Source organism: Aphelocoma coerulescens, chromosome 5, assembly GCF_041296385.1.
Source record: "Aphelocoma coerulescens isolate FSJ_1873_10779 chromosome 5, UR_Acoe_1.0, whole genome shotgun sequence".
Taxonomy (NCBI): domain Eukaryota; kingdom Metazoa; phylum Chordata; class Aves; order Passeriformes; family Corvidae; genus Aphelocoma; species Aphelocoma coerulescens.
In genome coordinates, this window is record NC_091019.1 from 1,287,692 (window position 1) to 1,312,817 (window position 25,126).

At 49.4% G+C, this 25,126-nt stretch overlaps 1 protein-coding gene across 1 annotated transcript in view; it reads right to left on the reverse strand.

Moving 5' to 3' along the window:
* Positions 1-4,461: 4,461 nt before the first annotated feature.
* The window catches only part of EPS8L2 (EPS8 signaling adaptor L2), a 49,446-nt gene continuing 28,781 nt past the window's right edge, over positions 4,462-25,126 (reverse strand). The window contains exons 4-21 of the mRNA XM_069016162.1: positions 23,900-23,964; positions 19,699-19,860; positions 19,262-19,411; positions 19,056-19,135; positions 18,784-18,923; positions 17,277-17,356; positions 16,677-16,803; positions 16,257-16,345; positions 14,696-14,770; positions 13,879-14,027; positions 13,611-13,737; positions 13,142-13,257; positions 11,162-11,273; positions 10,286-10,393; positions 9,277-9,418; positions 7,997-8,180; positions 7,459-7,591; positions 4,462-7,131 (exon numbers count right to left, since the gene is read on the reverse strand). Of these exons, the coding sequence (XP_068872263.1) occupies positions 7,060-7,131; positions 7,459-7,591; positions 7,997-8,180; positions 9,277-9,418; positions 10,286-10,393; positions 11,162-11,273; positions 13,142-13,257; positions 13,611-13,737; positions 13,879-14,027; positions 14,696-14,770; positions 16,257-16,345; positions 16,677-16,803; positions 17,277-17,356; positions 18,784-18,923; positions 19,056-19,135; positions 19,262-19,411; positions 19,699-19,860; positions 23,900-23,964 (2,111 nt within the window). The 3' untranslated portion in view covers positions 4,462-7,059. The remainder of the gene's footprint in view (positions 7,132-7,458; positions 7,592-7,996; positions 8,181-9,276; positions 9,419-10,285; positions 10,394-11,161; positions 11,274-13,141; positions 13,258-13,610; positions 13,738-13,878; positions 14,028-14,695; positions 14,771-16,256; positions 16,346-16,676; positions 16,804-17,276; positions 17,357-18,783; positions 18,924-19,055; positions 19,136-19,261; positions 19,412-19,698; positions 19,861-23,899; positions 23,965-25,126) is intronic.

The following is a 25,126-nucleotide window of genomic DNA, read 5'->3' on the forward strand; positions in this document are numbered from 1 at the left end:
TTTGAAGTAAACTTGAGGTGACCTGTAGTGGAGAGCATGAAGATTTTGAAGTAAACTATAGCAATCAGTTGTGCACAGGTAGGGAAACTTTTGGGGGTAAAATACAAGGTCATCTCTAGGTGAGGGAATGAACACTTTTTGAGGTAAACTGAGTGAATCAGTTGTGGGAGTATTAGTAAATTCTGGGGCTGAAACTTGATGTAACCTCCATGGTAGAAAATAAATAAATGTTTTGAGGTAAAAAGGAAGTCATCAATGTTGGAGAGGCAGGGAGATTTTGAGAGTAAATTTGAGTCTGTAGTGCAGAGAATGAACATACTGAAGTTAAAGGGAGGTAGTAACTTGTAGACAGGGAAAAAATTTGGGGGTAAAGTCTGAGGTAATGTCTAGGGGAGACAACATTTTTGAGCTAAACTGAGGCAGTCACTAGGTGACAGGTTGGAAAAGTTTTGGGGGTAGAAATTAAAATGACCTGTTGGGCAGAGAATGGACATACGGAGGTGAAAATCAGGTAGTAAGTAGTGGACAAGTAGCAATAATTTTGGAGGTGAAATCTGGGGGGATGTGTGGCAGGGAGAGCGTCCATCGTGAGGTAAAGTGAGACAGTACTGGAAAGACAGTGAAATATTTCATAGTAAAACTTGATGAAATCTCCAGGGCAGAAAGAGAATATTTATAGGTCAAAAAGAGTAAATAGTTAGCGGGCAGGTAGGGAAAATACTGGGGGTAAAATCAGAGGTTCTCTCTAGGGGAGAGAATGAACATACTGAGGTAAAAATCAGGCAATGAATAGTGAATGTTAGGGAAATTTTGGGGGGTAAAACTGGAGATAATCTCCAGAGGTAGTGAATGAATACTTTCTTGTAAAAAAGAAGAAATCAGAAGTGGACAGACAGGGACAGCTCGGAAGGAAAATCTGAAGCAATCCCCAGGGAAGAGAATGAACATCATGAGGTAAACTGAGGCAGTCATTTGCAGAGACACAGTGAAAATTCTGGGGATAGACACTGAGACATTCTTGAGGATATAGAAAATTACTTTTTGGGGTAAAAATGAGGTGATGGGTAGGGCAAAGCTTGTGGGAAAAACTTGAAATAATCTGTAGGGCAGAGCATGAGCATTTTGATGGAAAAATGAGATATTTATTCTTTACTTCCCTTTGGGCTAACTTAATCTCCACCCTTCCATCAGCAATTCCTTGGCTTCTCCTGGAGAAAACCCCATGGCAGAGGCAGTCTGCAAAGGAGCCCAGAGCTGTGCTTGGAGCAGAGAGTGCTGAGAGCTGCGGGTGCCTCTGCTGCCCCAGGCTGGCAATATCCCCATGGAACAGACTGGGCAAATGGGATTAGAGGGAGCACAGTCCCTTCAGGGAAGGGGTTTTCTCCTGTGCACATCAGGCACGGGGCAGGAAGGGAACTTTGGAAATCGGCTGCTTTCCCCCAGAAAGCATCACTCGCATCAAGAGCAAAGGTTGGTTTGGGTGTGAGCACTTGAAATAACTTGGAAAGAGAAGATTTCACCTTTTGCTGCTTCTTTCTTTCTTTCTTTCAGATGCTGGGATTGCCTCTGTGGACATGTGCTGAGCTCTCCCCGCAGGGAACTGTCAGCCCTGAATGCCTGTGCAATAACTGCAGCTGCCCAGGCAGGCACAGGAAACTATTCCACACATTAAATTGCCATGACCTGAGGCACTCCTGGAGAGAGTGTAGAGAGTTACAGCACTGATCCTGCTCCTTGCTTTCCCAGTAGTGCATGAACATGCTTTCATCCTGATCCTGATCATTCCAAGGACAATAACCACTGAGGTGCCACTGACGATGCCACTTTTCTGACGGGCCTGGCCCAGAACTATAGCCCAGCAGCATTCTGGGGGGGCAGTTCAGTTCCCCCTCCATTCCTAGACTCTGGGCCGTTCTAGGAGACATCTGATCCCTTTCCTAGGCTGCCACCACAGCCTAAGCTCCCACCCCCACTGGGCCGTGACGGCATCGGCGCACTCAAAGCCACCCGACGGCTCCGGCCCTGCCCATCAGGCCTGGCCAGGGGAGCTGAAATAAAGCCTGGAAATCTCAAGGGTAAACTGGCAGCACAACCACAACCCTCCCTCGCTTGAGAGTAAAGAGGTGTCCCTGTATTTACACACATCCAGGAACAATACTCCTCTAGAGGAATCCTGGATTTACTTTTTTATCAGTTGAACTGGCACAGCTGCCACCTGATGCCATTAAATTCTCCATCCCCACAATCCCTGGTTACCCTTGGCTGTGGGGTTTTGCTGTCCCACAGTTAGGAGGGAGCTCTGGCCAGCCTGATTGCCCAAGAGCATTCGAAATCCTAATCCTCACTTCTTTGACTAATGAATCTCTTAAAAGCCACTCTGCATTGTGCAGAAAAGCGCCTTGGTCCCACTGGGAGCTGCACATCTATAACAGCTGTTCTCGGTTATTCCAAGTGAGTAAAATAATTATTAAGGAAAAGAGGAAACAGTTAAACCAAACACCTTTTGCCTGATGTTTTCCTCAGGAATGAGTTGGGAGCTCAGCAGCAAGGCCCTCAAACAGGCACAGTGTCTGATATAAACTGTATCTGTGCACACATGAAAAATATATATAAATAGATATCTATGTGCCCTAATCTATAATACATATTTATATTACAGAGTTATGTAAGTCATAAATATCTGCCCTATCTATAACCATATGTTTTTTATCACAAACTACCTCTAATTTACCCCCCCACCCCTGATTCTAGGAATGTAACATTTTTAGGGATCCTAAAATCAAACAGATGCAGGAAAATAAACCATGATTTTATCCCCTTAATTCCCAGATGTTTTCCTGGATGTGTACTGTTTTTCTGTAAGATGTTGTGGCTTATCCCTGAAGTGCACTCAGCATTGTCAGGATCATGAAATCCATTTGGAATTTTACTGTCTCTGCAGTATCCAGTGAGATGAGTTTTTTCAAAATTATTTCTCTCGGCCCGAGCACATCTCCTCAAGTTCCTTCTCACTTTCTGCCTCCTGGAAATGCAAAAAGGGAGAAGATAAGTGTGCAGCTCAACTGAAACAAATAAAAAGCATCATTTCCCTTCTTTCTCTCCAACCCCCAATCAGTTTTTAAGCACATCATGGAATCCTGGAATCGTTTGGGTTGGAAGGAGTCTTGAAGCTCATCCAGGTCCACTCACTTCCACGGGACCAGGCTGCTCCATGCCCCGTCCAAGCGTGAGTTCGAAAAACCCCAAACAAGTCCCAGATCTAGACAGCCCACTGGAAGAAAACCCAAAATTAATTAGAACAGCAGAGCCTGGCTTTAGTCTGGTACTTCTTCTTGACAGCCCACAGAGCTGAACGGAGTGGTCAGGGCACACTCGAGGGCAAACTGGGAGAAAATCACGGGAGGGTGTGGAAAATGTCCCGGCTGGGCGGGATCTGCCCTGGGATGGAGACCCAGCGCCGCCACCGAGCGCCGTCCCGCTCGCCCCCCCTCCGGCCCCAGGGTGGGTCGGTCCCCGCAGCGCGCGCCCCTTCGGCCGGGCTCGCCCACTCTCCGTGAAGAGGGGCGGGAGAGGGGGCTAAGCAGAAGATGCGGAGACAGGATCCCGTCATGCCGCTTCCCACCGTTGAAATCCCCGGTGTCGGCCACCACCGTGGTGTGGTGCCTGAGCTGATCCAGCGCCGACTCCATTTTCTGCCGCTTCATGGGGGACACCGACACGTCCGCGGCTCTGGGGGGCTCGCGCGCCCATGAGGGACGGTACGTGCCCGAAGGGCACCGGCCCGCGCGCTCCCGCCGCCCGCCGCCAATCCCAGCCTGGCTGGGCGGCAGCGGCCAATCAGGAACGCGGACACGAGATGGACGAGGCCGGGAGGAGCCGAGGCGGGGCAGCGGGAGGGAGAGCGATTCTGATTGGCTGGTTCGTGAGGGCTGGGGCGGGGGTTCGCCCTGGCGACCGTGACGCCGCCATCGTCCCCAACGGAGCGTAGCGGGGGAGGTCTCCTGGCCCCGAGTTCTCTCGGGCCCGGAACCTCCTGTCCCCGGAGTCTCCGTGTCGCCAGAACCCCCGGCAGTCTTCCCCGCGGCCGGTACGGCGCCCGGCCCGCCCCTGAGCCACCCGTCCCTCATGGTCGCGCGGGGCCCGGGCGCGACCGGTGCCGCAAGATGGCGGCGGGCAGCCCCTGAGGGGAGGCGGCCGTGAGGGAAGGCTCGGAGCCGCGTCGGTGGTGCCCCGCTGCAGGAGCTGAGCGCTCTGTGCTCCCTTCCCTGCCGTTGTGGCAAGGTTCGAAATGGTTTATCGGGTACAGCTCCAGGCGCTGAGGGAGCCCCCGGCCCAGTAAGGCAGGTGTTTTGGGCTCGTGGTTCGCCTGAACTTTATTTAGGCTGTAAAAGAGGTGATCTTGTTAGTGTGGGCCCACTTGGAAATTGAACTCCCCAAAACATCTACGGAAGGAATTAACAGTTATTTCAGCTGAGTAATTTAATTATTAAGGAAAAGAGAAAACAAACTTTTGCTTCTGGAAACAGGATGGCTCTTGGCTGGAAATGTTGGAGAATCCGTGTAGCAGGCTCTGAATCATGGGGTTATGCTGTTCCCTCTTTCTGTATGGTTCCACTTGGGACAGCTGCCACAGTCGTTCCCCTTCCAGAGAGCCAAGAATGTGCTTTTGTACAGCCTCCTCATGCTTTGCCCCTATTCTTAAGACACAGCTATCCAGGCCATAACATCCTTCCTGTTGAATGTCAGTCCCCAAAACCAAAAGGAAATGTGTGGTTTCAGACATTCTGCCGAGTTTCTGAGACTCTCAGTGACAAACCATTATGAAAACCCAGTGAAAGAGATGGAGATGGAGTTATAAGTATAACTTAACTATTTTAATAAATCTTGTACAGTGCACGGTTATATCATTGTCTCCTTCGCTCAGTTACATCAATGTACAGTACTTTATAGCAGCGTCTGCAGGCAGTACAAACAGAACAGATGCACAGCTCAGTCGCATGGAAATTTGTAAAAGTGACCTCTGCAATAAGGTCTACTGAGATATTTGTTTTAGGAAGTGCCCCTGTGGCTCCCGGCTTTACAGAGCTGTCATGTACACTCCTGTTAAAATCCCAGATAACTGTAATTCCCTGTGATTTGCTTTCCTCTACACCCCAGGACTAGAAGATGGTGTGTTTCCTAGCTCAACATTCGTTTTTATTTTCATTTTAGAAACTTTTTCACCTCCCGTGCTTGCCATCCTGCCTCCCATCTCCACCCTAATCCGGAGCCAGGGCTTCTCAGGAGGATTGTCCTCTTCATCCCTCCCTGACAAGGTGAGTGCCCTTCTTAGATCCTAGCAGGGCTGTGACTAAACCCAGGATCCTCCCCTGCCTGCACCCTAATTCTGCTGGTGCCAGCAGTGTCCTGTTTCAAATGAAGAAAACAGATTATCCATTGGAGACACTTAAGAATGAAGCCAAAACTGAGGTGCACTGGTGTTCTCAGTTTTAGACATGAGTTCCCCAGATGCTGTTTTAAAGCTTTTTCCATTAAATGTGCAATGACAGGCACAAATTTGGACAAAGACTCAGCATGTGCTGAGAGAGAAAACTCAGCTGTCCCTGGGCTGTGGGCAGTTCTGGAGCTCTGTGTGCTTCACGGCTTTGCAATCAGATTGGTCTGTCAGTTAAACAGAGATAGAAATGCAATATGCCAAACTTGCTGTGGACAGGAACTAAACTGCTTGCTTGAGTTTTGAAATGGTGAGTAAATTTTGGAAGCATAATCACTTAATTCTGCTTCTAGGGAGAGGGATTTTCCTCACCCCTATTTACAGATTGTTATATACAAATGCACATAACTTTATGAAGGAAAACAGGAAGAGCAGCACCCTGTGCTAAATTAGAATTTTATTCCTTGTGGCCATTTATTTTGTGTTAAACCTGCCTTTCCCAGTGTGCTTTGGGGTTTCAGCTATTTGGGAATCATTTCAGCTGACTTTTTGCAGTGAAAACATGACCATGGGGACAAGTGACCAACACCCTGGGAAGGGCTGTGGGTGTGCCTGGGTTGGGAGCAAACGGTCAGGGCTTATCTTCTCCTGGTGTGAGGCCCGGTTTGGCAACACCACAACATTCCAGTGCAGGATCCGTGCCCCAGGGAAGGGCTGCACAGCTGCCCCAGCCTCTGCATCAGCAGCGGTGGGTGGGTGGAACTCACCTATTTCCAGATTCAAATCCCTTTGTTTGTCACTCCTGCTCATTTCTAGGCACTGAAAGCTCATTTCAGCTGTTCAGAGACAGCACTAGCTGGTCCATGGATTTAAGGAAGCAGCCAGACTTCGGGAATGTGTGTTGCCATTCTAGCCTTGTCCAACGAGGGGGCACAGGGGGACAGGACAAGGACAGGCAGTGGGCTGCAGGGGACACCTGCACTGAGGAGGAAATGGAAACGGAAATAGAAAGGGTTAGGTTGCCCAGAGGGGTCGTGACTCGCCATCCCTGGAAGTGTCCAAGGCCAGGTTGGACAGGATTTGGAACAACTTGGGGCTGTGACAGGCATTCCTGCCCATGGCAGGGAGGTGGAATGGGATGAGCTTTAATGTCCTTTCCTTAAACCCAAACCATTGCAGGGTTCTAAAGCCTTATTCCTGTGGTCCAGGCTCCAAGCCTTGAGGCTGGCCTCTCTTGTGCTGTGTGCCACGCCTGCTCTGCCAGGGGAGAGTGGGGAGCAGGGGACAGCCCTCGGAGAAAAGCTTTGGGGATCTTTTTTTGCTTGAAGCCAGCCCTTGTACATCCAGCCCCATGTGAATCCTGCTCTGATTGCATGCACGGAAAATTTCAGTATAAAATATATAGTTATAAAAAAAATACTTCATGCAAAATTAAAACACCTTTCCCAGTGGGACATGGTCTTATTGTCAACCCTTCCCAACAGTGTTCAAGGAATTGTCACTCTGATGGCAGCTGGACCCCAAGGGGAGCTGTGCTGCATCCGGCCTGGGCCAGGAATCATTGCTTTCATTCCCTTTTTTTCTGCACTACTTAGGGCTAAGAGCTGAAATAAAGCAGAGAGACTTTAATTTGCAGAATCAATCCTTTCCTGGCGGCGCTTCATGATTTCTTGGAGCTCCGACTCCCCTCTGCTTTTCTGGAATGGAAACAAAACAGGCAGTTTGGATTTGAACTTCAAGCTGCAGTTAAGTGACAGTATTTAATTAATGCTGTAGAAGTAGAGCTAGTTTCAAAGAGATAAGTGATATCAGTAAAAAGCAGATTAATTAGTGGAAACAGGGGGATCTTACAGATTTGCTTAAAAGACACTTCAGAATTTTTACGCGTGTTTTATTGCTGGTGTAGGTTTGGTTGCATTTTTTTTTTCCCACAATTGTATTTTTTTAAATGCCTGTTTAATGAGCTATCTGACACTGCTGGTACAGCCCCCATTCCAGCAGGAATTATCCAGAAAAATGCTTACCTCCAGCTGGTTTTTCTCCACTGTGATCTTGCTGTAGACTCTGTTTCCCTCATCACCGCACACCTTCTTCAGCTCCTCTCTGTTGAGGGAGAAGAGCTGAGCTCCAGTGAGGATGCCCAGGTGTTCCACGGTCCTGGGGAGACACAAAGTAGGGAGATGACGATTGTGCCGCACGTGGCCTCGTGCCAGAGGTGAGGAGTTGGAGATGGGAGGCCAGGAGCTGCAGTGGGACCATATCACGGGGCCCTGGGGCTGTTCCAAGGAGGCAGCTGCAATTCCAGTAGCATTTCAGGCCGTGGATTTAGTTAGTTAACTATTTATCTCCAAGAAAATATTTATACCAGAGAAAGGGAGTGACTTTGGGCTCTGAACATTCTGGTTATAGACCCTGGATTGAATAGGGTTGAAATCTAATTTGCAACACAGGCTCTGTAAGTAAATCCAAGTGGCTTGTCCCAGGTGAGATGGTGCCGTGGCCTCCCCCGCTCCTTCTCCAGGGAAGGACAAGCATTTCATGTGGCAACAGGGCAAATCTTACTCTTTGCTGAATGACTTGGCCTCCAGCCAGGCTTTGACTTCTTCAGTGCTGGATTCAAAGGTGAGGGGCACAAAAACTTGCTGAGGCTTTTCCACTTTGAAATTCCTGTGGGGAGGCTGAATTTTATTGTTTGTGATCTTCTTTAGCAGCTCGTCATTCAGCTCATCCATTTGGTGAATAAGTTCTGTAGAAACAAGTAGGGAGTGAAATCAAGTCTTCAGTCAAAAATGCCATTAAATGTTTGTGGTGAAATTGTTGTAAGGCAAATGGGGATGTGGCTCAACATTTTTATTTAAATTCAGCCCAGAAAGGTGATTCCCATTTTCCTGTGCCCCTGTGCTGCCATTCATTTTGCTCCTATCACCCCTTGGCTGTTGTCTGATGTGGAAGCACAGTTCTGTGAGAATCTACAATTGGAGGTTTGGAATTGAGACCTTTTCAGTCCTCTCTGCTACTTCTAGTCACTAATTTGCTGATCGCAGAGCTCCAGGTTTTGCTCCGCAACAGAACAGAAGCAGCAGGAAGCACAAACTGGGAATGAGAAACACACTCATGATGAGATGAGCTTGAAGGTCCCTTCCAGCCCAGGCCATCGTGTTATTCTGTGAAAACTCCAGTGACTCTTCATCCAGTATCGCTTTCCCCATGAAAATTCTGAAGACTGTGGAGAATAACTCAGTGATATGAACAGATTTGTGTCCTTGTATTGTGGGGCTTTCTGTCGTCCCAAAAGGGCTCCTGCTTCCAGGAGTGGACAGGGTGGGATAAGGGGTGAGGTGAGCAGGGCCCCTGATCTCTCTCCTGCTCTGTGAGCCGCACAGCATGTGCAGGGTAAGGGAGTGATGTGGATCTCCTGTTTGGCCGGGAATTCTGTGGAACCACATGAAGGAAGCGGCCAGGCGGGCACTGTGTGTGTGCTGGGAGATGAGCAAAAGGAAGTGAGAGAAAGGGATTGACCTGAGCTGTTCCTTAGACACACTTAAACATTTTGGAAGAGAAAGGAAACTCTCTCCTTGGGAGGAGGAGGAGGAAGTTAGAACTGGACAAAGGAGGCATGGGGTGATCACTTATTGCCCTGCTTGGCCCGGGCCGCCCGAGAGCCCCGGAGGTGTCACAAGCCCCTGGGCTGCTCTCTTGGCTCTTGTTCTACCTGGAATGGCCTCCAGACACAGTGCTGCTCTGTTGCTGTGACCAGTAAAAGGTGCAGGGGAGCCCCTTGGGTAGGTCTGGTCCCCCAAGCGCCCAAACCCAGGGGAGCCCAGAGTGGGACACACACGTACGTTCTTTGGCCTCCTGTGCAGAGTTGCGCGACAACATCTCACTGCCCCACTTATCCCCGGCGTAGCTGGCAGGCAGCTTGTGAGTTGGGCTGGATGGGCCATAGCCCCTGGGGCTCAGGTCTCCTTTGTACCTCTGGTTAGACTGGTTAGAAAGGGAAAAAGAAAGTAAGAATTTTTTTTTTTTTGTCGTTTTTAATTTTCTTAAGCTTTCTGCCTCACACCACGGAGGGACAAACTACCATGTTCTCCTTGTGCTGGTGTGGGGCTGGTGAGACCTCAGGTGGAGCTGCATGGAAGAAGTTAATTTCTGGGAATGAAAAACCCAAAGCAAAGTCTGAGGTTTGCACAAGGGAATTCCTAGATGTGCCAAACATGTTCAATCTCATTGGAAGGCAGAGCCTCACTGCTCCCTAGCTGGGATGTGAAGGGGGACCACTGCCAAGGGCCTGGAGCGGACTGGAAAGTTTTTTGACGTTTTGATTAAACTAGCAGGGATTTATCCAGAAGCCCGCTGAGCCCCCTTAGGCTTTGCCCAAACTCTGCAATACCAAAATGGGGAAGCAATTCCATGCTTCCCTAGCGTGTTTAGAACACTCCAGCTCCACATTTCTGCAGTGCAAGTTGCAGTATTCACTTAATTCTCACTTAGATGGTGTTTCCATCTGCCTCCACTCCAGTAACGTGTTCCTGGTGCTGAACCGAACTGGCTGAGGGAAGTGTCCATCTTTAATTTAACCCCCAAGAAAAATCTTGACGTGGAAAAATATGGAAAGCAGGAGGCTGGTGCGCAAATGGGAAGGATAGGCCTTATTTGGGAAGATGATTGTGGCAAAATGTGAATTTTATCATAGGAGACTCAGGAATCTCCTGGCTTTGTCTACTTCTGAAGGTTCATCCTGACTTGTGCATAGTATCCTAAGAAATCCAGGGAGGTCTAAAGACAACATTATTCCCAGAGGCAGATTGTGCCCTGCAGCTGATACCAGTCAGGTACCACCTGACTACAGACCTGTTCGAGCTCTTCCAGTTTCACCACATCCAGGATATTGTATGGAACATAACCGGCCTGCCCACTCCGGTTGAGCAACTTCCACCACTGCTTATTATCTTCCAACACCTGAGAGAAGGACAAAAATAAATCTGCTAGTGGGAAAATGGGATTTCAGGCATAAACAACCAGGATATAGCGGGGCTGAACCATCCAAAAGGTGAAGTTGCCAGAAGGACAGCACTGAGGCCAGGAGCTCTGATTAGATCTGTTGCTCTCAAATGCAATCCAGGACTGAAACTTTTCCTGGAAAGCATCAGAATTTATCATAAGGATGAACAGGAGAGCACCTCTGCGTGCTGAAGAACTCATAGTTCCTACATAATGTCCCTGCTTCTCCAGATCTTTTTTTTCCCAATGACTGAGATTCTGTTGTCTTTTTGCATTAGAATAAAGAATTAAATAAATAAAAAGCTACATTTTGCAGAGAAACCTTTTCCTCAGGTCACAGATCAGTGTCAGCCCAAGGCATGTCCCACCTTGTCCAGCTGCCAACAGTGCTGCAGTAAGAGAAAGGTTATGAAAAAGGTGTTTTTCAGAGAAAACAAATCCTCGGGGAGGAGGAAGTGGTAATAAGGAACCGACCCAGCAGGGGATGAGCAGGGCACTAGAGCGAGTTGTTGTCCTCCCTCCTCGCTGTGGTTAAAATGGGACCGATGTGTTTGAGCTGAGGAAATGACACAACACAGCACAGGCAGCCTGCTCCAGCTTTGGATTTGAGCAAAGCTTTGTGTCACTGCTGAGATACCACCAGGGAAAATGGAGTTGGTGCTTGTTGCTATCCCGAGCTCTCTCCTGCCCCTGGGGGACACACCTTTTCCAGGAGCGGTCACGTACCTCCAGGATTTCATCCTTCAGCACTGAGAGCTCATTGGCGTTTCGCGCGGTGAAATCGTAGCGGATTTTGGCAAATCTCTTGGGCACAGCCACCCCCTGGGTCTCGAAATTCCTGCAGAAGAGAAAAACTGGAGTTTTAGTGGAGGCCCATCCAACAACAAGGCCAAGAAAATCAGAATTGGAGAAATGATCCTAATTCTTTCCCTGCTCCACATTGCATCTCTACCACCTGATGTTCCTACCAGAATCAGTGATGGGGTGAATGAGAAAAAGAGTTATTTTGCTGATATAATTTGATTTAAGGTACTTTCCTGTGGATTTGAACTCTTGTAATAAAGCTTATAAATCCTTTAGATTGGAACAGAAAACCATGGAAAAACAGTCTGGCTTGAGGGTTTTTTCCCAGACTAGAACTGGCATCAGCAAAGTGGATGGTCAGCTGAAAACTTTGAGTCAAATCCCTGTAAAGTGATGTGTCAAATCACGGCAGAGGATTCATGTGGAGTTTGGGAAGAGTTTGGTTGTGCTTTGAGATGTGACAGTTTCCAAGGTGTGAGCTCATGTAAACAAGGAAGCAGATGGAGCTTCTAAACTCTGAACTAAAAGTACTTGATGAAGGTTTTGTACCCCAGAGTAACTGGTGATGGGAAATGAGTGTCAGGGCTGTTAGAAGGTGGAAGAGCCATCTTTCCCTTGGGGAAAAACCGAAGGCAAAGGGGTGGCCTTGTTTGTTCTGGCTTTGGAAGTGACCTTTCCAAGACTTCTGAAGAAAGGGGACGGGTTTTCCCCCATTTTCTAGAATTCTGTCTCATTAAGAAGAGTTGTCTGAACCCAGCGCCCTGTCGGTTCCCTGGGGGAGAGGTGGGCAGGACTGAAATACACTGTTTTATTCAGCCCCTAATCAGTGGGTTTGCCTTTGGTTTTGTCTGAAGCCAAGGGGGAGCTGCTGTCTCCAGTGAAACAAAGCTCCTTCCTCAGCTAAAATGTTTTCCAGCAGCGCTGGGAGGTCGGGCTGCTCTTCCCCGGCCCTGTGTTTCCAACAAGGTGAGGTTTGTGTGTGCCCTTCCCTTAGGGCAGATTCCTTCTGTAGGCAGCTTCTGTCTGTGCAAGCTGGGGTGACTTTGGGATGGATGGAGAGATCCTCAAGGGAGTCCAGAGGAGGCCAGGAAGGGCCAGGAAGTGCTCCAAGAGCTAGAGCATTACACAGACAGGCTGGGAGGGCTGGGAATGTTCAGACTGGAGAAGAGAAGGCTCTGGAGAGCCCTTAGAGCCCTTTCCAGTGCCTAAAGGTGCCCCAAGAGAGCTGGAGAGGGACTTGAAGAGCCTGGAGTGAAAGAACAAGGAGGAATGGCTTCCCGCTGCCAGAGGGTGGGTTTAGATGGGATATTGGGAAGAAATCCTTCCCTGTGAAGGTGCTGAGGCCCTGGCACAGGTTGCCCAGAGAAGCTGTGGCTGCCCCTGGATCCCTGGCAGTGTCCAAGGCCAGGCTGAACAGAGCTTGAAGCAACCTGGGATAGTGAAAGGTGTCTCTGGCCATGGCAGGGGGTTGGAACGGGATAATCTTTAAGGTCCCTTCCCACCCAATCCCTTCTGTGATTCCATGATTCCAACATCTCTACACACATGGAGAGCCAAAGCGCAGTGCAGCATCTTTGGCACCTGATCCTTAAGGTCACTTTGCTGGGCTGATGTTGGGAAACAAGACCTATGGATGGACTGATGAAGTCAGTCAATATTTTTGCCTCCTGCCGTGGAAAACACCTGTGATTCCTTTCCTTGCAGAGCTGCTGGGGGTTAAACAGCAGACAGTGCTTATGGGAATAACCCCTCAGCTGATCTTTGTCTTCCCTTGGTGGTTATTAACAGTGGCAGGGAGTTGTCTCCAGGATGCCCAAACATCCCAGTGTCACTGTATGTGTCCGTGTGTCTTCATGAGGTTCCGAGGTGGGAGCCAAAGCTCCGGGCGTGGGGATCCATTACCTATTTCCATGTGGAGTGATGTTCTGTTTGAAGGCATCCCCAGCCTGTGTCTGCTCAGCCGTCTGGCCACGCTTGAGTGAGGAGTTCCGGTAAGGATATCCATTGGCTGAGGAGAGCTGGAAAGGCAGATATGGAGTCAGTGTTACCAGGAAAGGGGAAAGCTGATGGGAGAAAAGGAGAGGGATAGTGGTAGATGAGTCATGGTCTGGCAGATTTTGGTCAAGGTGTTCTTCAGGGAAGCCTGTGTCCCTAGAGCTCAGTTACGCTGTAGGGTGCTGTTGCCTTGGATTGGGAGAGGCTCATTATTGCTGCCCTTTTCCCGCCTCATTTGCTTTCTGTATTTAACTGGGGCAACCAGATCCAACTGAGTTTTGAGCCAACTACTTGTTGCACGCCACCACTACCCCTGCAGCTCCGTCTCTCCGGAAAAGGGGGAGGGAGACTGAAGAGACAGGGACACAGGACTAACCTCCTCTTGCAAGTGTCCAATGTCTATTTCCCAGGGAGCTCCACGGAAGATTTCTGTGGGCGGTTCCCAGCCGTTGCGGAATTTGGGGATGTAGGTGGGGATGTTTGTGTCTCGGGGCCACTCGGCTCTAGGACAGAAAGTGGGAATATGAGGTGACATTCACGAAGAATGTGTCTTTCAGAGCATCCCCTGAAAGAAGAAGCAGGAGCATCAGGGAATCCAAGCATCCCGTCTGCCTGGGGAGCCTGGGGAGCAGCTCTGTCCTTACCTGGATCTGGTCCATGTCTCCCCCAGGGAATCCCAGAGGTTTATCTCTTTGGGTGTCAGGTGTCCTCTCAGGAAATCGGTGGCGTCTTTAGAAAGCAGTGGGCTGAGGACAGACCGGGCCAGCTCGGGGCCACCACAGCTGTTGATGATCTGGGTCACACACAAACCACACAAAGAGGAGAGAACTTGCAGGAAACGGTCAAAATGTCAAACCAGGGACACACAGACGAGCAGGAATCGAAGACAAAGCTGATCCTTGGATCAGCTCAGTCACTGCAAGAAACATCAACCTAAGTCTTTGAAGGAGACTGGACAGTTCAAGGGAACATGAGATTTTTTTGGATTGGAGTCAAAGGAAGATCTGATCTACAAATGAGCTGTTGTTAGAGACAAGTGAAGTGTCAGAAGCTGACACTTCAAAAAATGGAAAGTATCTTGCTATTCCTGTGTCCTTTGTGGCTCTTTTTCCAAGTTGGGATTTCTGCTTCCACGCATTTTCAGTGCAAATACTGAGCCGTATTTGCCTGAAGGTGAGACCAGACAGATTCCCAGTGGGGACTCCAGCTGGCTGCCCCTTTTGTTCACAGGAACGCCTTATTGACCGGGTGGAAGGATTCATATTTGCTGGGGTTCCTGTATTTACTTCAAGCTTCAAACCGGATCAGAGGCCAGGAACAACTGGCATCGCTTCTGGAAGTTCCTGAGAAAGCTGTGGCCAGATGTGAGCAGTTTTCCAACCCTGTTGCACAATCTATCTACTTGTAAGTGTGAACTAGAAATAAAAGGAGTTCCCAGTGAGACCTGGGAATAAGATTTACCAGTTCCAGTGGCCCAAATAGGAAATGCACCAACTCCGAAGCACTGGGGTTTTGGATGTGCTTCCTTAGTTTGGCCTGGAAAGAGAACGTAAACACAGTTTAACCCTAACCCTGAGTGTGCCTTCTCTTTTCTGTCACATGGGGCGAGTGTTGTGGACTGATGAGAAGAGTAAAGGATGGAGGAGTAGGAATCATTCTTTTTTATTTTGTGTCCATTTCTAATTCCCAATGAATTTCAGGAAGGGTGGAATACCCTCTCTGTTAAATCAGTGCCTTTAAAGCTAATTTGAACAGACACAGAAAACCTTGGCTTATTTTGAAATTCCTAGTGAGGAAGGGCCAGGATTATTGGTGCTTCTGCCTCTTGCAGGGTTGAGAATCCCACTAGTTCCATGGATGAAAACAACAGGATAGGTGTTCTGAGGGTCCCCTGGAAAACTGCTGACAAGGGAAAGTCTCCACCAAGGTCTTGCCTGTGGCACCCGGAGCTGCCCTGGCCACTGAAAGGCTCCAAATCCAGTGTTATTTGAGGTGAGCTGTGGCAGAATGGAGGAGCAAACACTTGGGATTAATTTACTGCAAGAACTGGGTTTCAGTAACAGCAATCAGCTGAGCTGTGGTGAGAAACCTCTCCAGTTTGTGCTCCCATTCAGCTCCTTCTCCTGTCCTGGACTCCTGGCACAGTTGCTATGGGAGACAGGCTCCCTGCTCCTGCCAAAATGTAAAGCATTTGAAATGCCGGAGATGAAACATTAATGTGGAGTGGGAAGTGGGAAACAACTGCTGGCAGCAGGGTGACCCAATGAACGGGCACTTCCCAGGGACTCGGCAGCCACATGGTGAGGAACGTGGCAGGACCCCACCACAGTGTCCCAGCTCTGCTCCGTGCTCCACCCTGGGCTCTTGCCAGGAGATCAGCTGCTCCTTCTGATCCTGAGCAGGCACAAATTAGCCATATTTGCTTCTCAAAGAAAAGGCTGGAGCTTGGTATCCTGCATTAAGGTTGTTTACAGTCTCTTGGTTTTCCTTATTAATAACTGCCCAGGAAGGAGTTTGTAGGATGTGTTCGCTGGACAAGTTTGGTCACAACTGACAGAATTCCTGCTGCCTTGTTACCCTCCTGGCCTCTAGTGTTTCACTGAGCAGAGCTGGCAACACTGGGAACATCTTTATGCTCCTCCTTTTCATCCCCTCCTTAATCCAGAGGGTCTGACAGGGGAGAAAGAGAGGAGCCAGGACTATCGGAGCAATGGGGGACTTCAGTTACTGTCAACCAGAGACTTCCCAGGCCTGGATCAGAAAAGATCCAGGCATTGCAACCCTCTGGCTGGTCTGTCCCATCCTGGTCTTGATGCTTCGAGTTTTGGTTTAACAGCTTGGCCCAGAAAACCTGCACAAGCCTGACACAATGTTTGTCCTGGGTTCTGAAGAACCTGGAATTCACACCTTTGTCCCTTGGCAGTGTTTTCCGTTCAAAATTCACTCTAAACACTCACTGCTGGGATACACGGGGAAAAGCCCTGCTGTCCCTGCATGGGATGGAAATTCCTCCGTGTCTTACCAAGAGGTTAAAAGCCAGTTTGGTTTTCTGGAAGCAGTCGATGAACTCGGCCTCACTGGGGGGTCTTGCTCGGAGGGTCAGCATTCCCTCTGCCAGGAGAAGGGGCACGTTAATTAGGACGCCTTTGGGATGGTTCCAGCTGCCTGCCATGCAGAAGGCACAGCAGAAATGGGTGTTGAGACCAGAACTACTGAAAATCAGGGGTTCAGGGAAAGGCAAACTCCCTCTGTGTGCCGGAGGCTCCATGTGATCTACCAGAGGTCCCCACGGAGCAGCGGCACCTCCTGAACTGGTGTGCCTGGATCCGTGGCTGTGCCACAGCATCGATCTGGCCTTGCTGGGCTGGGAGCTGAGGTGTCCCCCCCCACCTTCATCCGTGCCCCCCCATGCTCCCCATTTATTCCGGCTGCTGCACTGCACCTGCTGGCCCTTTCTTCTTGTTCTTTTTCCCTTTCTTCCTTTGGTTGAGCTGTCGGAATGCCTCTGCAGCCTTCTGGAGCCGGGCGACAAACACTTCGATGTCATCCAGGGTGCAGTTCAGGATTTGCTGTGAGGACAGAAACCCAAAGGACCGAGGTCAAAGTGAGCCCGGGCTGTGCATGGCTGCGAGCCCGAATCCCAGGGCCTGCTGCATTTCCCAGGAGAATGCACAGCAGTGGGCAATCCAGGCATCAAATGGAGCTGAATGCATCCCTTTGCAAGGACAGAGCTTCTGGGCCTGACTGTGTGCTGCCCTTACCAATGTAACAGGTGATCCCTACTTATGGATGGCTGGAAAATAACCCAAGTTTTAACAGGATGGGGAGGAGCAGAGCTGGAATCAGCAGAGCTGCCTCAGGTCAGAGGACATTGTCACTGACCCGGTGATGGAGATTTGCTTTTGGCCACCTTATCTTTATGCACAGCAGGTATCAATTGGAAAAATGCCCAGATGATGCATTAAATGTCTGCTCATGGAGGAGCCCCTTGCTCCCTGCCTCTGCTCCTGCGTATGGGCTGTGCAGTGTCCTTGTCACCCACCGTTTCCTTTTCAATCTTCTGTGCTAACATGGCTCGGGATTCCTCATGGTCGTGAGAGCCAGAGCTTCGTCGTTCATAGTCTGCAGCCAAGGGAGAGAAAAATATATTTACTATCAGAGGCTGGAAATAGGCTCCACGAAAGGCAGGGATCCATGGGATGGTAACTCCCAGCTTGGGTGTTTGTTCTGGGTTGTGAGAACACCTTAGGAATAATGTTTGTAATAGGTGCTAAATTCCAATCATCCTGCAAAAAACCCAAGCCGGAGGCACCTCCTGGTTTCCAGAAGCCACACACCCAGTGTGGGGGGGGATATTCCAGTGGGAGCAATCTCTGGGGTAGCCCCTTGTGCAAAGAAAATGGCGTCAGTTCAGGGCAAGGGCTTCCAAAGGGCTGGCAGAGCAGGATCTGCCAAGTGGGAGAACTGGGGAGGCAGTTTTGGCAAAGGACTGTGACAAGTCTGCGGCACCTGTGAGTGTGGGGATGAGATGCCCCATTGGGACAGGTTTTGTAGGAAAAGCGGGAAGGCATTTCATGGAGAAGGGACCTTGGCAAACAGGCATCGCTCAAGGCTTTCTCCTGTCATCTGCTCTCCTGCCAGGCTCTGTGCACTCAGAGCCAGAAATCCTGCCGGGGGGAACTCCCAGCTCTGCTGGTGTGAGCACTCTGTGAAGGGCAGAGGTAAGAGTGGCTGCTTTTCATCAGAATAGAGATATTTGTTCATGGTCCAGCTCAGAAATAGAGATATTCCTTTTACGATGCAGAACTGGACCTGAAATAAGTTCTCCGTTCAGCAGCCAGAGCAGTTGCTTGGCTTCAGATGCCATCCCAGGAAAGGAGTGTTTTGGATGTGTTACAGTATCCTATTACATGTTTTCCTTGAGATTAGAAATGAATGCTAAGAGAAGGTGGTATGATAGACAGGGGTAAAAAATGCTTACAGTTTGTTCATCAGTTTGATCTTTTGTCAGAGAAAGAGTTTGTTTCTGTTCCTAGGAACTTACTTCTCTTACTTCTTTCTCCAAAGGAAAATATCAAGTTTTTCCAAGCCAACTCAAACGGGCTGAAGTAAGGATGGTTTTGGAATCAGTCTTTAGATGAGCGCATAAGAGGGATGAGTTCAGACCTGCATTTCCACACTCGACTTTACAAGAATTCATGAAAAACAGTTGATTTTAGAGGGTGAAATCTTGGCTCCTGTGAAGTCAGCAGAGCCAGGAATTTGTCTTTCTGACCAAATGTCTTGTCTGTACCTTTTAAGTCACCAGTGCCTGGTTCAAATTTCATGTGATGGCTTATGAGGGGCTTTTGCTTTTTTAGGAATTTCTCTATCCCCCAAATACAGGTGTTGTTACAAGGAGTTTCTGGGAGCTTTTCTTTGTTGAGCAGAGCAGAAGATGCCCAGTGGGTACAACACTTATTTTCATCACAGATCACTTCAGGAAGGTTGGCTGTCTGGATTAATTAGTCTCCCGTTCCCAGGACAGACTTCATGAGTGCTCCCAGTACCTGGATCATGCTGGGAAGGAGGTGCCACCCTGTTCCTGTTCATCGCTGAGCCTCTCATGTCGTGCTGGATCGGGATGGGAGCTGGTCCTTGAGGTGGGGGGAGGATGGATTGTCTCTGCTTGATCTTTTCCTGGTTTGCCCTGCAAGGAAAATGGCACAGACCAACCCCATCAGTGGCTGTGGATCCCGTTTCCAAGAGACTGGAGTGTGACTAAACCACTGGAAGCAGGGGTTTATTGTTGTTACTCCCAGCTGTATCCCGCACTACTTACTTGAGTGTCTGTGGCCGTATCTTCTTCCCGTGCTTGTGGTCTGCCAGGGCACTTTCTATGTCCTCATGAACCATCTCAGCCTCAAGGATAAAACAGGAATGTTTTTAAGGGCTTGGCTTTAGGAAGGATTGGAGGAAGGGGGAAAGGGCAGACAGCAAGAAATATGTTTTATTCTGTTTCACACCAAGCAGGAAGGCTCTGCTCACCTCCACCTCGTCACAGTTGAAGAAGTGGATGTCAGGTTTGTGCTGCTCAGAATCCTGACACACGAGCAGGAGGATGGAGGAATAGCGCATCTGATTGAGCACTGTCTGACAGTGCTGCACTGTCGGCAGGGGGAAGTCTTCCAGCTCCTCCTGCAAGAGAAGGGGGAAGGTGTCAGGCAATGGGGAACTATTAGACTGAGGGGGAATGGTCCTGTGCAGGAAGTCCTGGGATCCATGGGCTCATATTCCTTAGTTTGTCATTGCTAAAAACATCCTGCTCCCATACTGCAGGGCTGACTCTAATCCAGGAGAGTATTTTGGTAGTGATTCACCCTTGTTTGTGTTCCTTAGAACTTGCCCTCTCCCAGGCAGAATGGGAAGGGTACTCACTGCACCCCACACTTCAGTCTGGGGTCAGTCCCACAGGGCTTTGGTACCTGTGTCTCACAGTCCAGCAGCCGGATGGACTTGTCGTTCACTTGCAGCAGCATCTCTTGTGTCCAGATCTTCTCTTTGGAGTTGAGCAGGATGAGTTTCCGGATTGCGTCATCCACTGTCGTGATGGACTCGCTCTTGTCCATGATGAAGGTGGCCAAGTGCTGAAGTTGGGGAGAGAGAGGAGATAAAAACAGGTGGAAAATGTTTGTTGCGGTGTGTAAATCAGTGGTGAAAACATCTCTAGAGGCTACAATTACCATTTGTAGTTCCTCAGAGCTCAGGCGTGAAAGAGGTGCTGCATGAAACAATTCTGGTTGTTGGTACCAGCCTGGCCATGGCAGTGAAAGATTTGGGTTTCATAATGGGTTTTCATAACCAGTTTCACCATTTGCGTATTACTCTCATCAATTCCATCAGCTCTGATCCCTGTCCAGCAGGGCAAATGCCTCACACACACGAGTTACTCCCTGGGCCCCTCTGAACCTGGCTTGGAAGTCAGACTGTGAAAGTTACACTTTGCTTGCCAAGCTATAAAAGCACTTGTGTTTTGCTTGTCTTGTGTAGCAAAACTGCTTGTGTGGGATTTGTGCCAGGCAGAGTGCTCACAGAAGCCATGGGCAAGTGTTGGTGCTCTGTGCCAAGTGGGATCCATGTAATGTGTGGGGTCCCATGCTCTGGGAACAGCAACTCTGGAGAGCTTCTATACTGCAAAGCCTGCTGGAGCTCCAAACCTGGCAGCTCACTCTACATCAGCCCTTTAAGCCCCCCTTAGGGCTGGGGTTACCTTCCCCCCAAAAATATCCAGCTCAGTCCTCACGGTAGTGAAAATGGGTGTTGCTGACTGTAAGAAAGGATTTTTTGCTGCTTGCCTCTGTCCTGCCCTGTGGCTTTGCTTGGTTATCCTGGTTTTCGTACCTCTCTCCACCTGTCCTATAAACCCAGCCCATGCTCTTCTCCCATCAGCCAGGCTTCCGTGCTGTTCTCCCCTCCCTTGCTGTCCCGTGTGTGCACTTGGGCCAGGAGCAGCTCAGCTACAGCGTAACCATCCAAACTGCTTTCCCATCCCTGCTCCAGCTACATACTGAAGCGTGAGGTGATTCAGGCCTTGCACTTGGCACCTGCATGACCAGAGTTTGTGTAATGGGGCAGCACTTGCAGCTTTGGTCTGCTCCTGGGTGGGCCTCCATGGGAAGGGAATGCTGGGCAGGGAGGCAGCTGTGGAAAGGAGAGGTGTGTCACATCCAAATGTTGTGTGCTCGCCAGCAGTGGGTGAAGGCCACTCCAAAAATTCAGGTGAGTAAGTGCTGCTCCCTGTGGATGGAAGAACCTGTTGTGTCTGCCAGCAGAGGGAACTGCAAAGCAAGAAAAGCTGCGACTCAGAGCAGCCGGGCTGTTTGCCCAGCTGTTGTCCCTGTGCCAGTGGCAGCACAGCCAGGCCACATGTTCAGGTGACAACACGGAAGGAAAAAAATCAGGAGGGAAAAGGAGACGGTCCTCTTTCATCTTGTTCCTTTTGTTGCCCAGCTATGTTCCTGGTGAGATGGGAAGGGGAACGTGCCTGACTGGCAAAAAGCAGCTGAAGCTTTTCCCTGTCTTTACCAACTTTTCCAGGAGAGAAAGGCAGGAGGTTTTTGGATGGATAAGTTTCAGGCCTGACCAAGGCATCTGTGCAGTCCAAGGGCCTGCAGCCCTTGGAAGCTTATTGGGCCAGATCCCAGCTTTTTCTCTCGTCCCTGGAATATTGAAGGCCCGTCCACCAGCATGACCCTCTCATCCTGGTTTCCTTGCTCAGTAGGGTATAGAACAGGCACTTCAGCAGCGATGGCTAAGCTGGAGAACCAGGAGCAGATTAAGCCTTGGAGCAGGGACACCCAGGTGCTGCAGGTAGAGCTGCCCTGGGGGGCCAGGGACAGCACTGTGGCCACCCCAAATTGTCCTGCTGGCCATTCGGAGTTTGTGGGGAGGGCAGCAGTGAAATGCCTGCTTCTCTCTGATGCAGACATCCTGTAGTCTGGTTTCAAAGCAAGAGCTGGAAAAATGGGGGGTGTTTTAAAGCAAGTCCTAAATTGACAGGAAATTTGTTGTAAGGGGATGAGTTTTGCCTGGCTTTTCTCCCTTTGATACCATATCTTCCTGCCTTCTCCTAGGAGAAGTGATCAGACATAACCTTTTAAGGGATCAGGTAGCTTCTTTCTGGTGCTGATGTACTCATGAGCTGATTCAGTAACCTGGTGGGTTGTGTCCACAGTCGACAGGTGCGTCAGTGGGCCATGGAGGAGGATGAGAGAGTTGCTGAGAAAGAATTCCTTTCTCCCTGTAAAAGCCCAGGTAAATGCAAAGTGGGAAGCAGATTAGGAGGCCGCAAAAGCTGATGCTGCTCCAGCATGTCCTGCCGTGGGAACTGGAACCTTGGAGAAGCTGTGGATCTTGGGGTCTGACACAGACCAGGTGGACCCGAGAGGGATGTGTGCACTCAGAGCACACAGTCTTGGATGGTTGTGAGGAAGCACAGGCAAGAACTGTTGTTGCAGTTGGCTCCACACAAGGTGGATGCAGGGAAAGCCTCCGATTTAAAGCACTGGTACACCTGACTGGCAGAGTCTTGAAACGTGCTCTTGGGCATTAGGGGTGGATAGGGTTTGTGGTGTCCCATTTGCTCTTAGATGATTCCCAAAGACGGGAGGAAGGAGCAGAGAAGAGGGCAAACACTTCAGAGTGCAAGGCCCATTCCTGTGTTCGTCAAGCAAAGGTATGGGGTGAGGCACTATCTAAATAAAACTCCTGGCAGGTGTGTGAGCCGAAAGCTGAGATTAGCAATGCAATTGCGAATGAAAAACATGCTGGGTGTATGTTACTGTAATTGTAAAAGAGTGCATGGGAAGGTATTTGCCAAGTCAGTCTTATCTGTGCAGAGGTGACAAGCCCTCTGCTTTCAGAGCAGTGAGGAGAATGGGTTTACTCAAAATGACAGGCATTTTTATCTCTTCTATTATTTTATCCACCACCTTTACAAGCTTCATAAATTCCTTTGCTGTTTATTGTTCAGTTAGTTTTCATGGAGGGGAAGCTACTTGTCTGACTCAGTCATTAAAATATTTTTCTGCTTTCCATTTTCCATAGATATGGGTGGATTGAGAGGGAGAAGCTTGCTGCTGTCTTTGTTTTATCCCTTAAAACCCCTTTTCACCCACATGGATATTCAAATACAGCAGCTTTTACTAGAACGGGCAATGAGTCCATCCACCATTAAACTTTGATCAGATTACTTCAAAGGGTGTAAAATGCTTCCCATGAGGAAACTGCATTCTATCTCACTGCCTGCCACCGCAGTCCTGTTTGCCTTGGTCAAAGTTCAGGGGAGAGACTCACAAACAGGTGGCTTATGCCATAACTAATGAAGAATTCATTTACATGTCACCATTTAAAGTCCCTTCTCTGCATCCATGAGTGACTTCTGAGCCACTGAGTTGGTTTCTCTGATGGAAACCAGGACCTCTTTCCAAACAGGCCTTTTACAAGTCTGAATTTAGACTTTTAAAGGGCCCCATCTCCTAAATATGAACCTCAGGAAGTGTTTTCCTGTCTTGCCTCACTCAGTTTTCGGTGATGAATGGCCCCACCTCCTCCATGGAGTTCTGCACCAGCGAGTTGCGCTACAAGAATCGCCGAGCTTGGGATGGCCGAGATGGCCAGGCTGGCTCCTCTTTTTGGAGTGGGTGTCTGTGACAGTGGGAGATGGATTTGGCTTATTGCCTGTCTTGTGTGAAGGGGTTTGTGTTACCTGAGAGGACACAGTAGCTGAAAGCTGAAAGCTGATAGTCCATGTGGTCTCTGTTGTTTGGAAAGCTGAGTTCTGGTGACCACCATAGGAACTCTGCTTTTAACCTGTCTGTACTGATCAGAAGGGTTTGAAACACAGGGTGAGAGGAGGGACAACATTTCCTGGTCTCCTTCAGACACAGAGGAGGGAGAGGACAACAGCTTCTCCATTTCCTCTTTCCTTGTACAGAGTTCCCCTTGTTTATTTAAATCTTTTTTCCCCCATTCTCCTTTACTCAGTGACTTTATTGGTAGGGAGGTTCCCAACTCTGCCTTGGCCTCCTGAAGGTCCAGGACACACAGAACACACTGCACTACTGGCACCTATCACTGACCTTGGCCTCTCAGCCCCTTAGCACTCCATTGCATGTGTGTGCTCACCTGGACGTGGTACTGGGAAGTCTCGTGCATGATGACGTTGGAGTTGGAGTATTTTTTCCTTTGTTCTGTAAGAAACAAGAAAACAAGCATTGGTTGTTTTTCTTTGGATCTGAGAATTACAACTCCGAGTCTTTCTCGTGGTCTCTGAGCTTTCCAGCTTGGGCTCCATGGGCATTGCCAGCAGGTGTCTCTCCAGAACAAGCATTGCCTTTCCTTGAGATTTGCCTTGGGGATTTCACCTTCCTCCTTGGCCAGCCAAGAGCTTTTAAATCGAGCTCCTCTTGGTGCACAAGGCTGAGCACAATCCTGCCCACAGCTTGGGGAGCGTACTGAGCACCCGGAGATATTCCAGAGATAAGGATCGTGAAAAGATGCCGCTGCTCTTGTTTGGAGCCTGGCAAGGGTGGGTAGAAGCTGATTCAAGCCGATTTCTAAAGCTTTTTAACACTTATTCTAACACTCTTTAGGCTGCACCATCAGCCTGGCAGGACACACGAGTACTTCATCCCTTGTAGCTCTGCGCCTGTGGCTGAAAACACGGCAGTGTTTTGCCTCTGCACCTGACTTCTGGCAGCCCTGGAATGGTGGTTGTTGTCCAGTAGAAGTGATTTATTGATTTATTGGTGGGAATATTGTCAGAGGCATTAATAGAGACTGCAGGGCTCTGAGCCTGTGTCTCATACACCACCAGCACCAGCTTGGAGGTGGAGTGAGGATGGTTCAGGGGAAAGACCTCAGACACCCAGCCCAGCTCCCTGCTCAGCCATTCCAGAGTGACCTTGAATGAACAAATTAACATTGCAGCACAGCCCCTTCCCACCTCAGGCTGGCAGGAAAGGCTCAGTGGCACTTTCTGGTTGCTGGGGGCTTTAATTGCAGTCTGTCCTACTTGAAATGTGGGGCAAGGTCTGGCGTAGGGCACAGGCAGTGCATCCCGTAGGGATTCAGGGCTGATGTGAGGCACTTTTTTCCTCTCAGTAACCTCAATTTCCTCCCCGAGCATTTCTTGTGTAAATAGATGACACTGATGGAAATGAGAACACCGCATTCATGTGGGATGGAGACAGATTTGGGTTTTAAGACATCCCATCTCCTCCTTTTCCAAAGGGAGTGGAAAAGGCTGAAGTGGGTGGTCTGGAAACAAAGGGAGTTTACATTCGGACAGGCAAGTGTCTCCAGCCCTGAGAGGAAGGGTGCGGAGCTGCGTTGGGAACTGGTAGTCCTTGA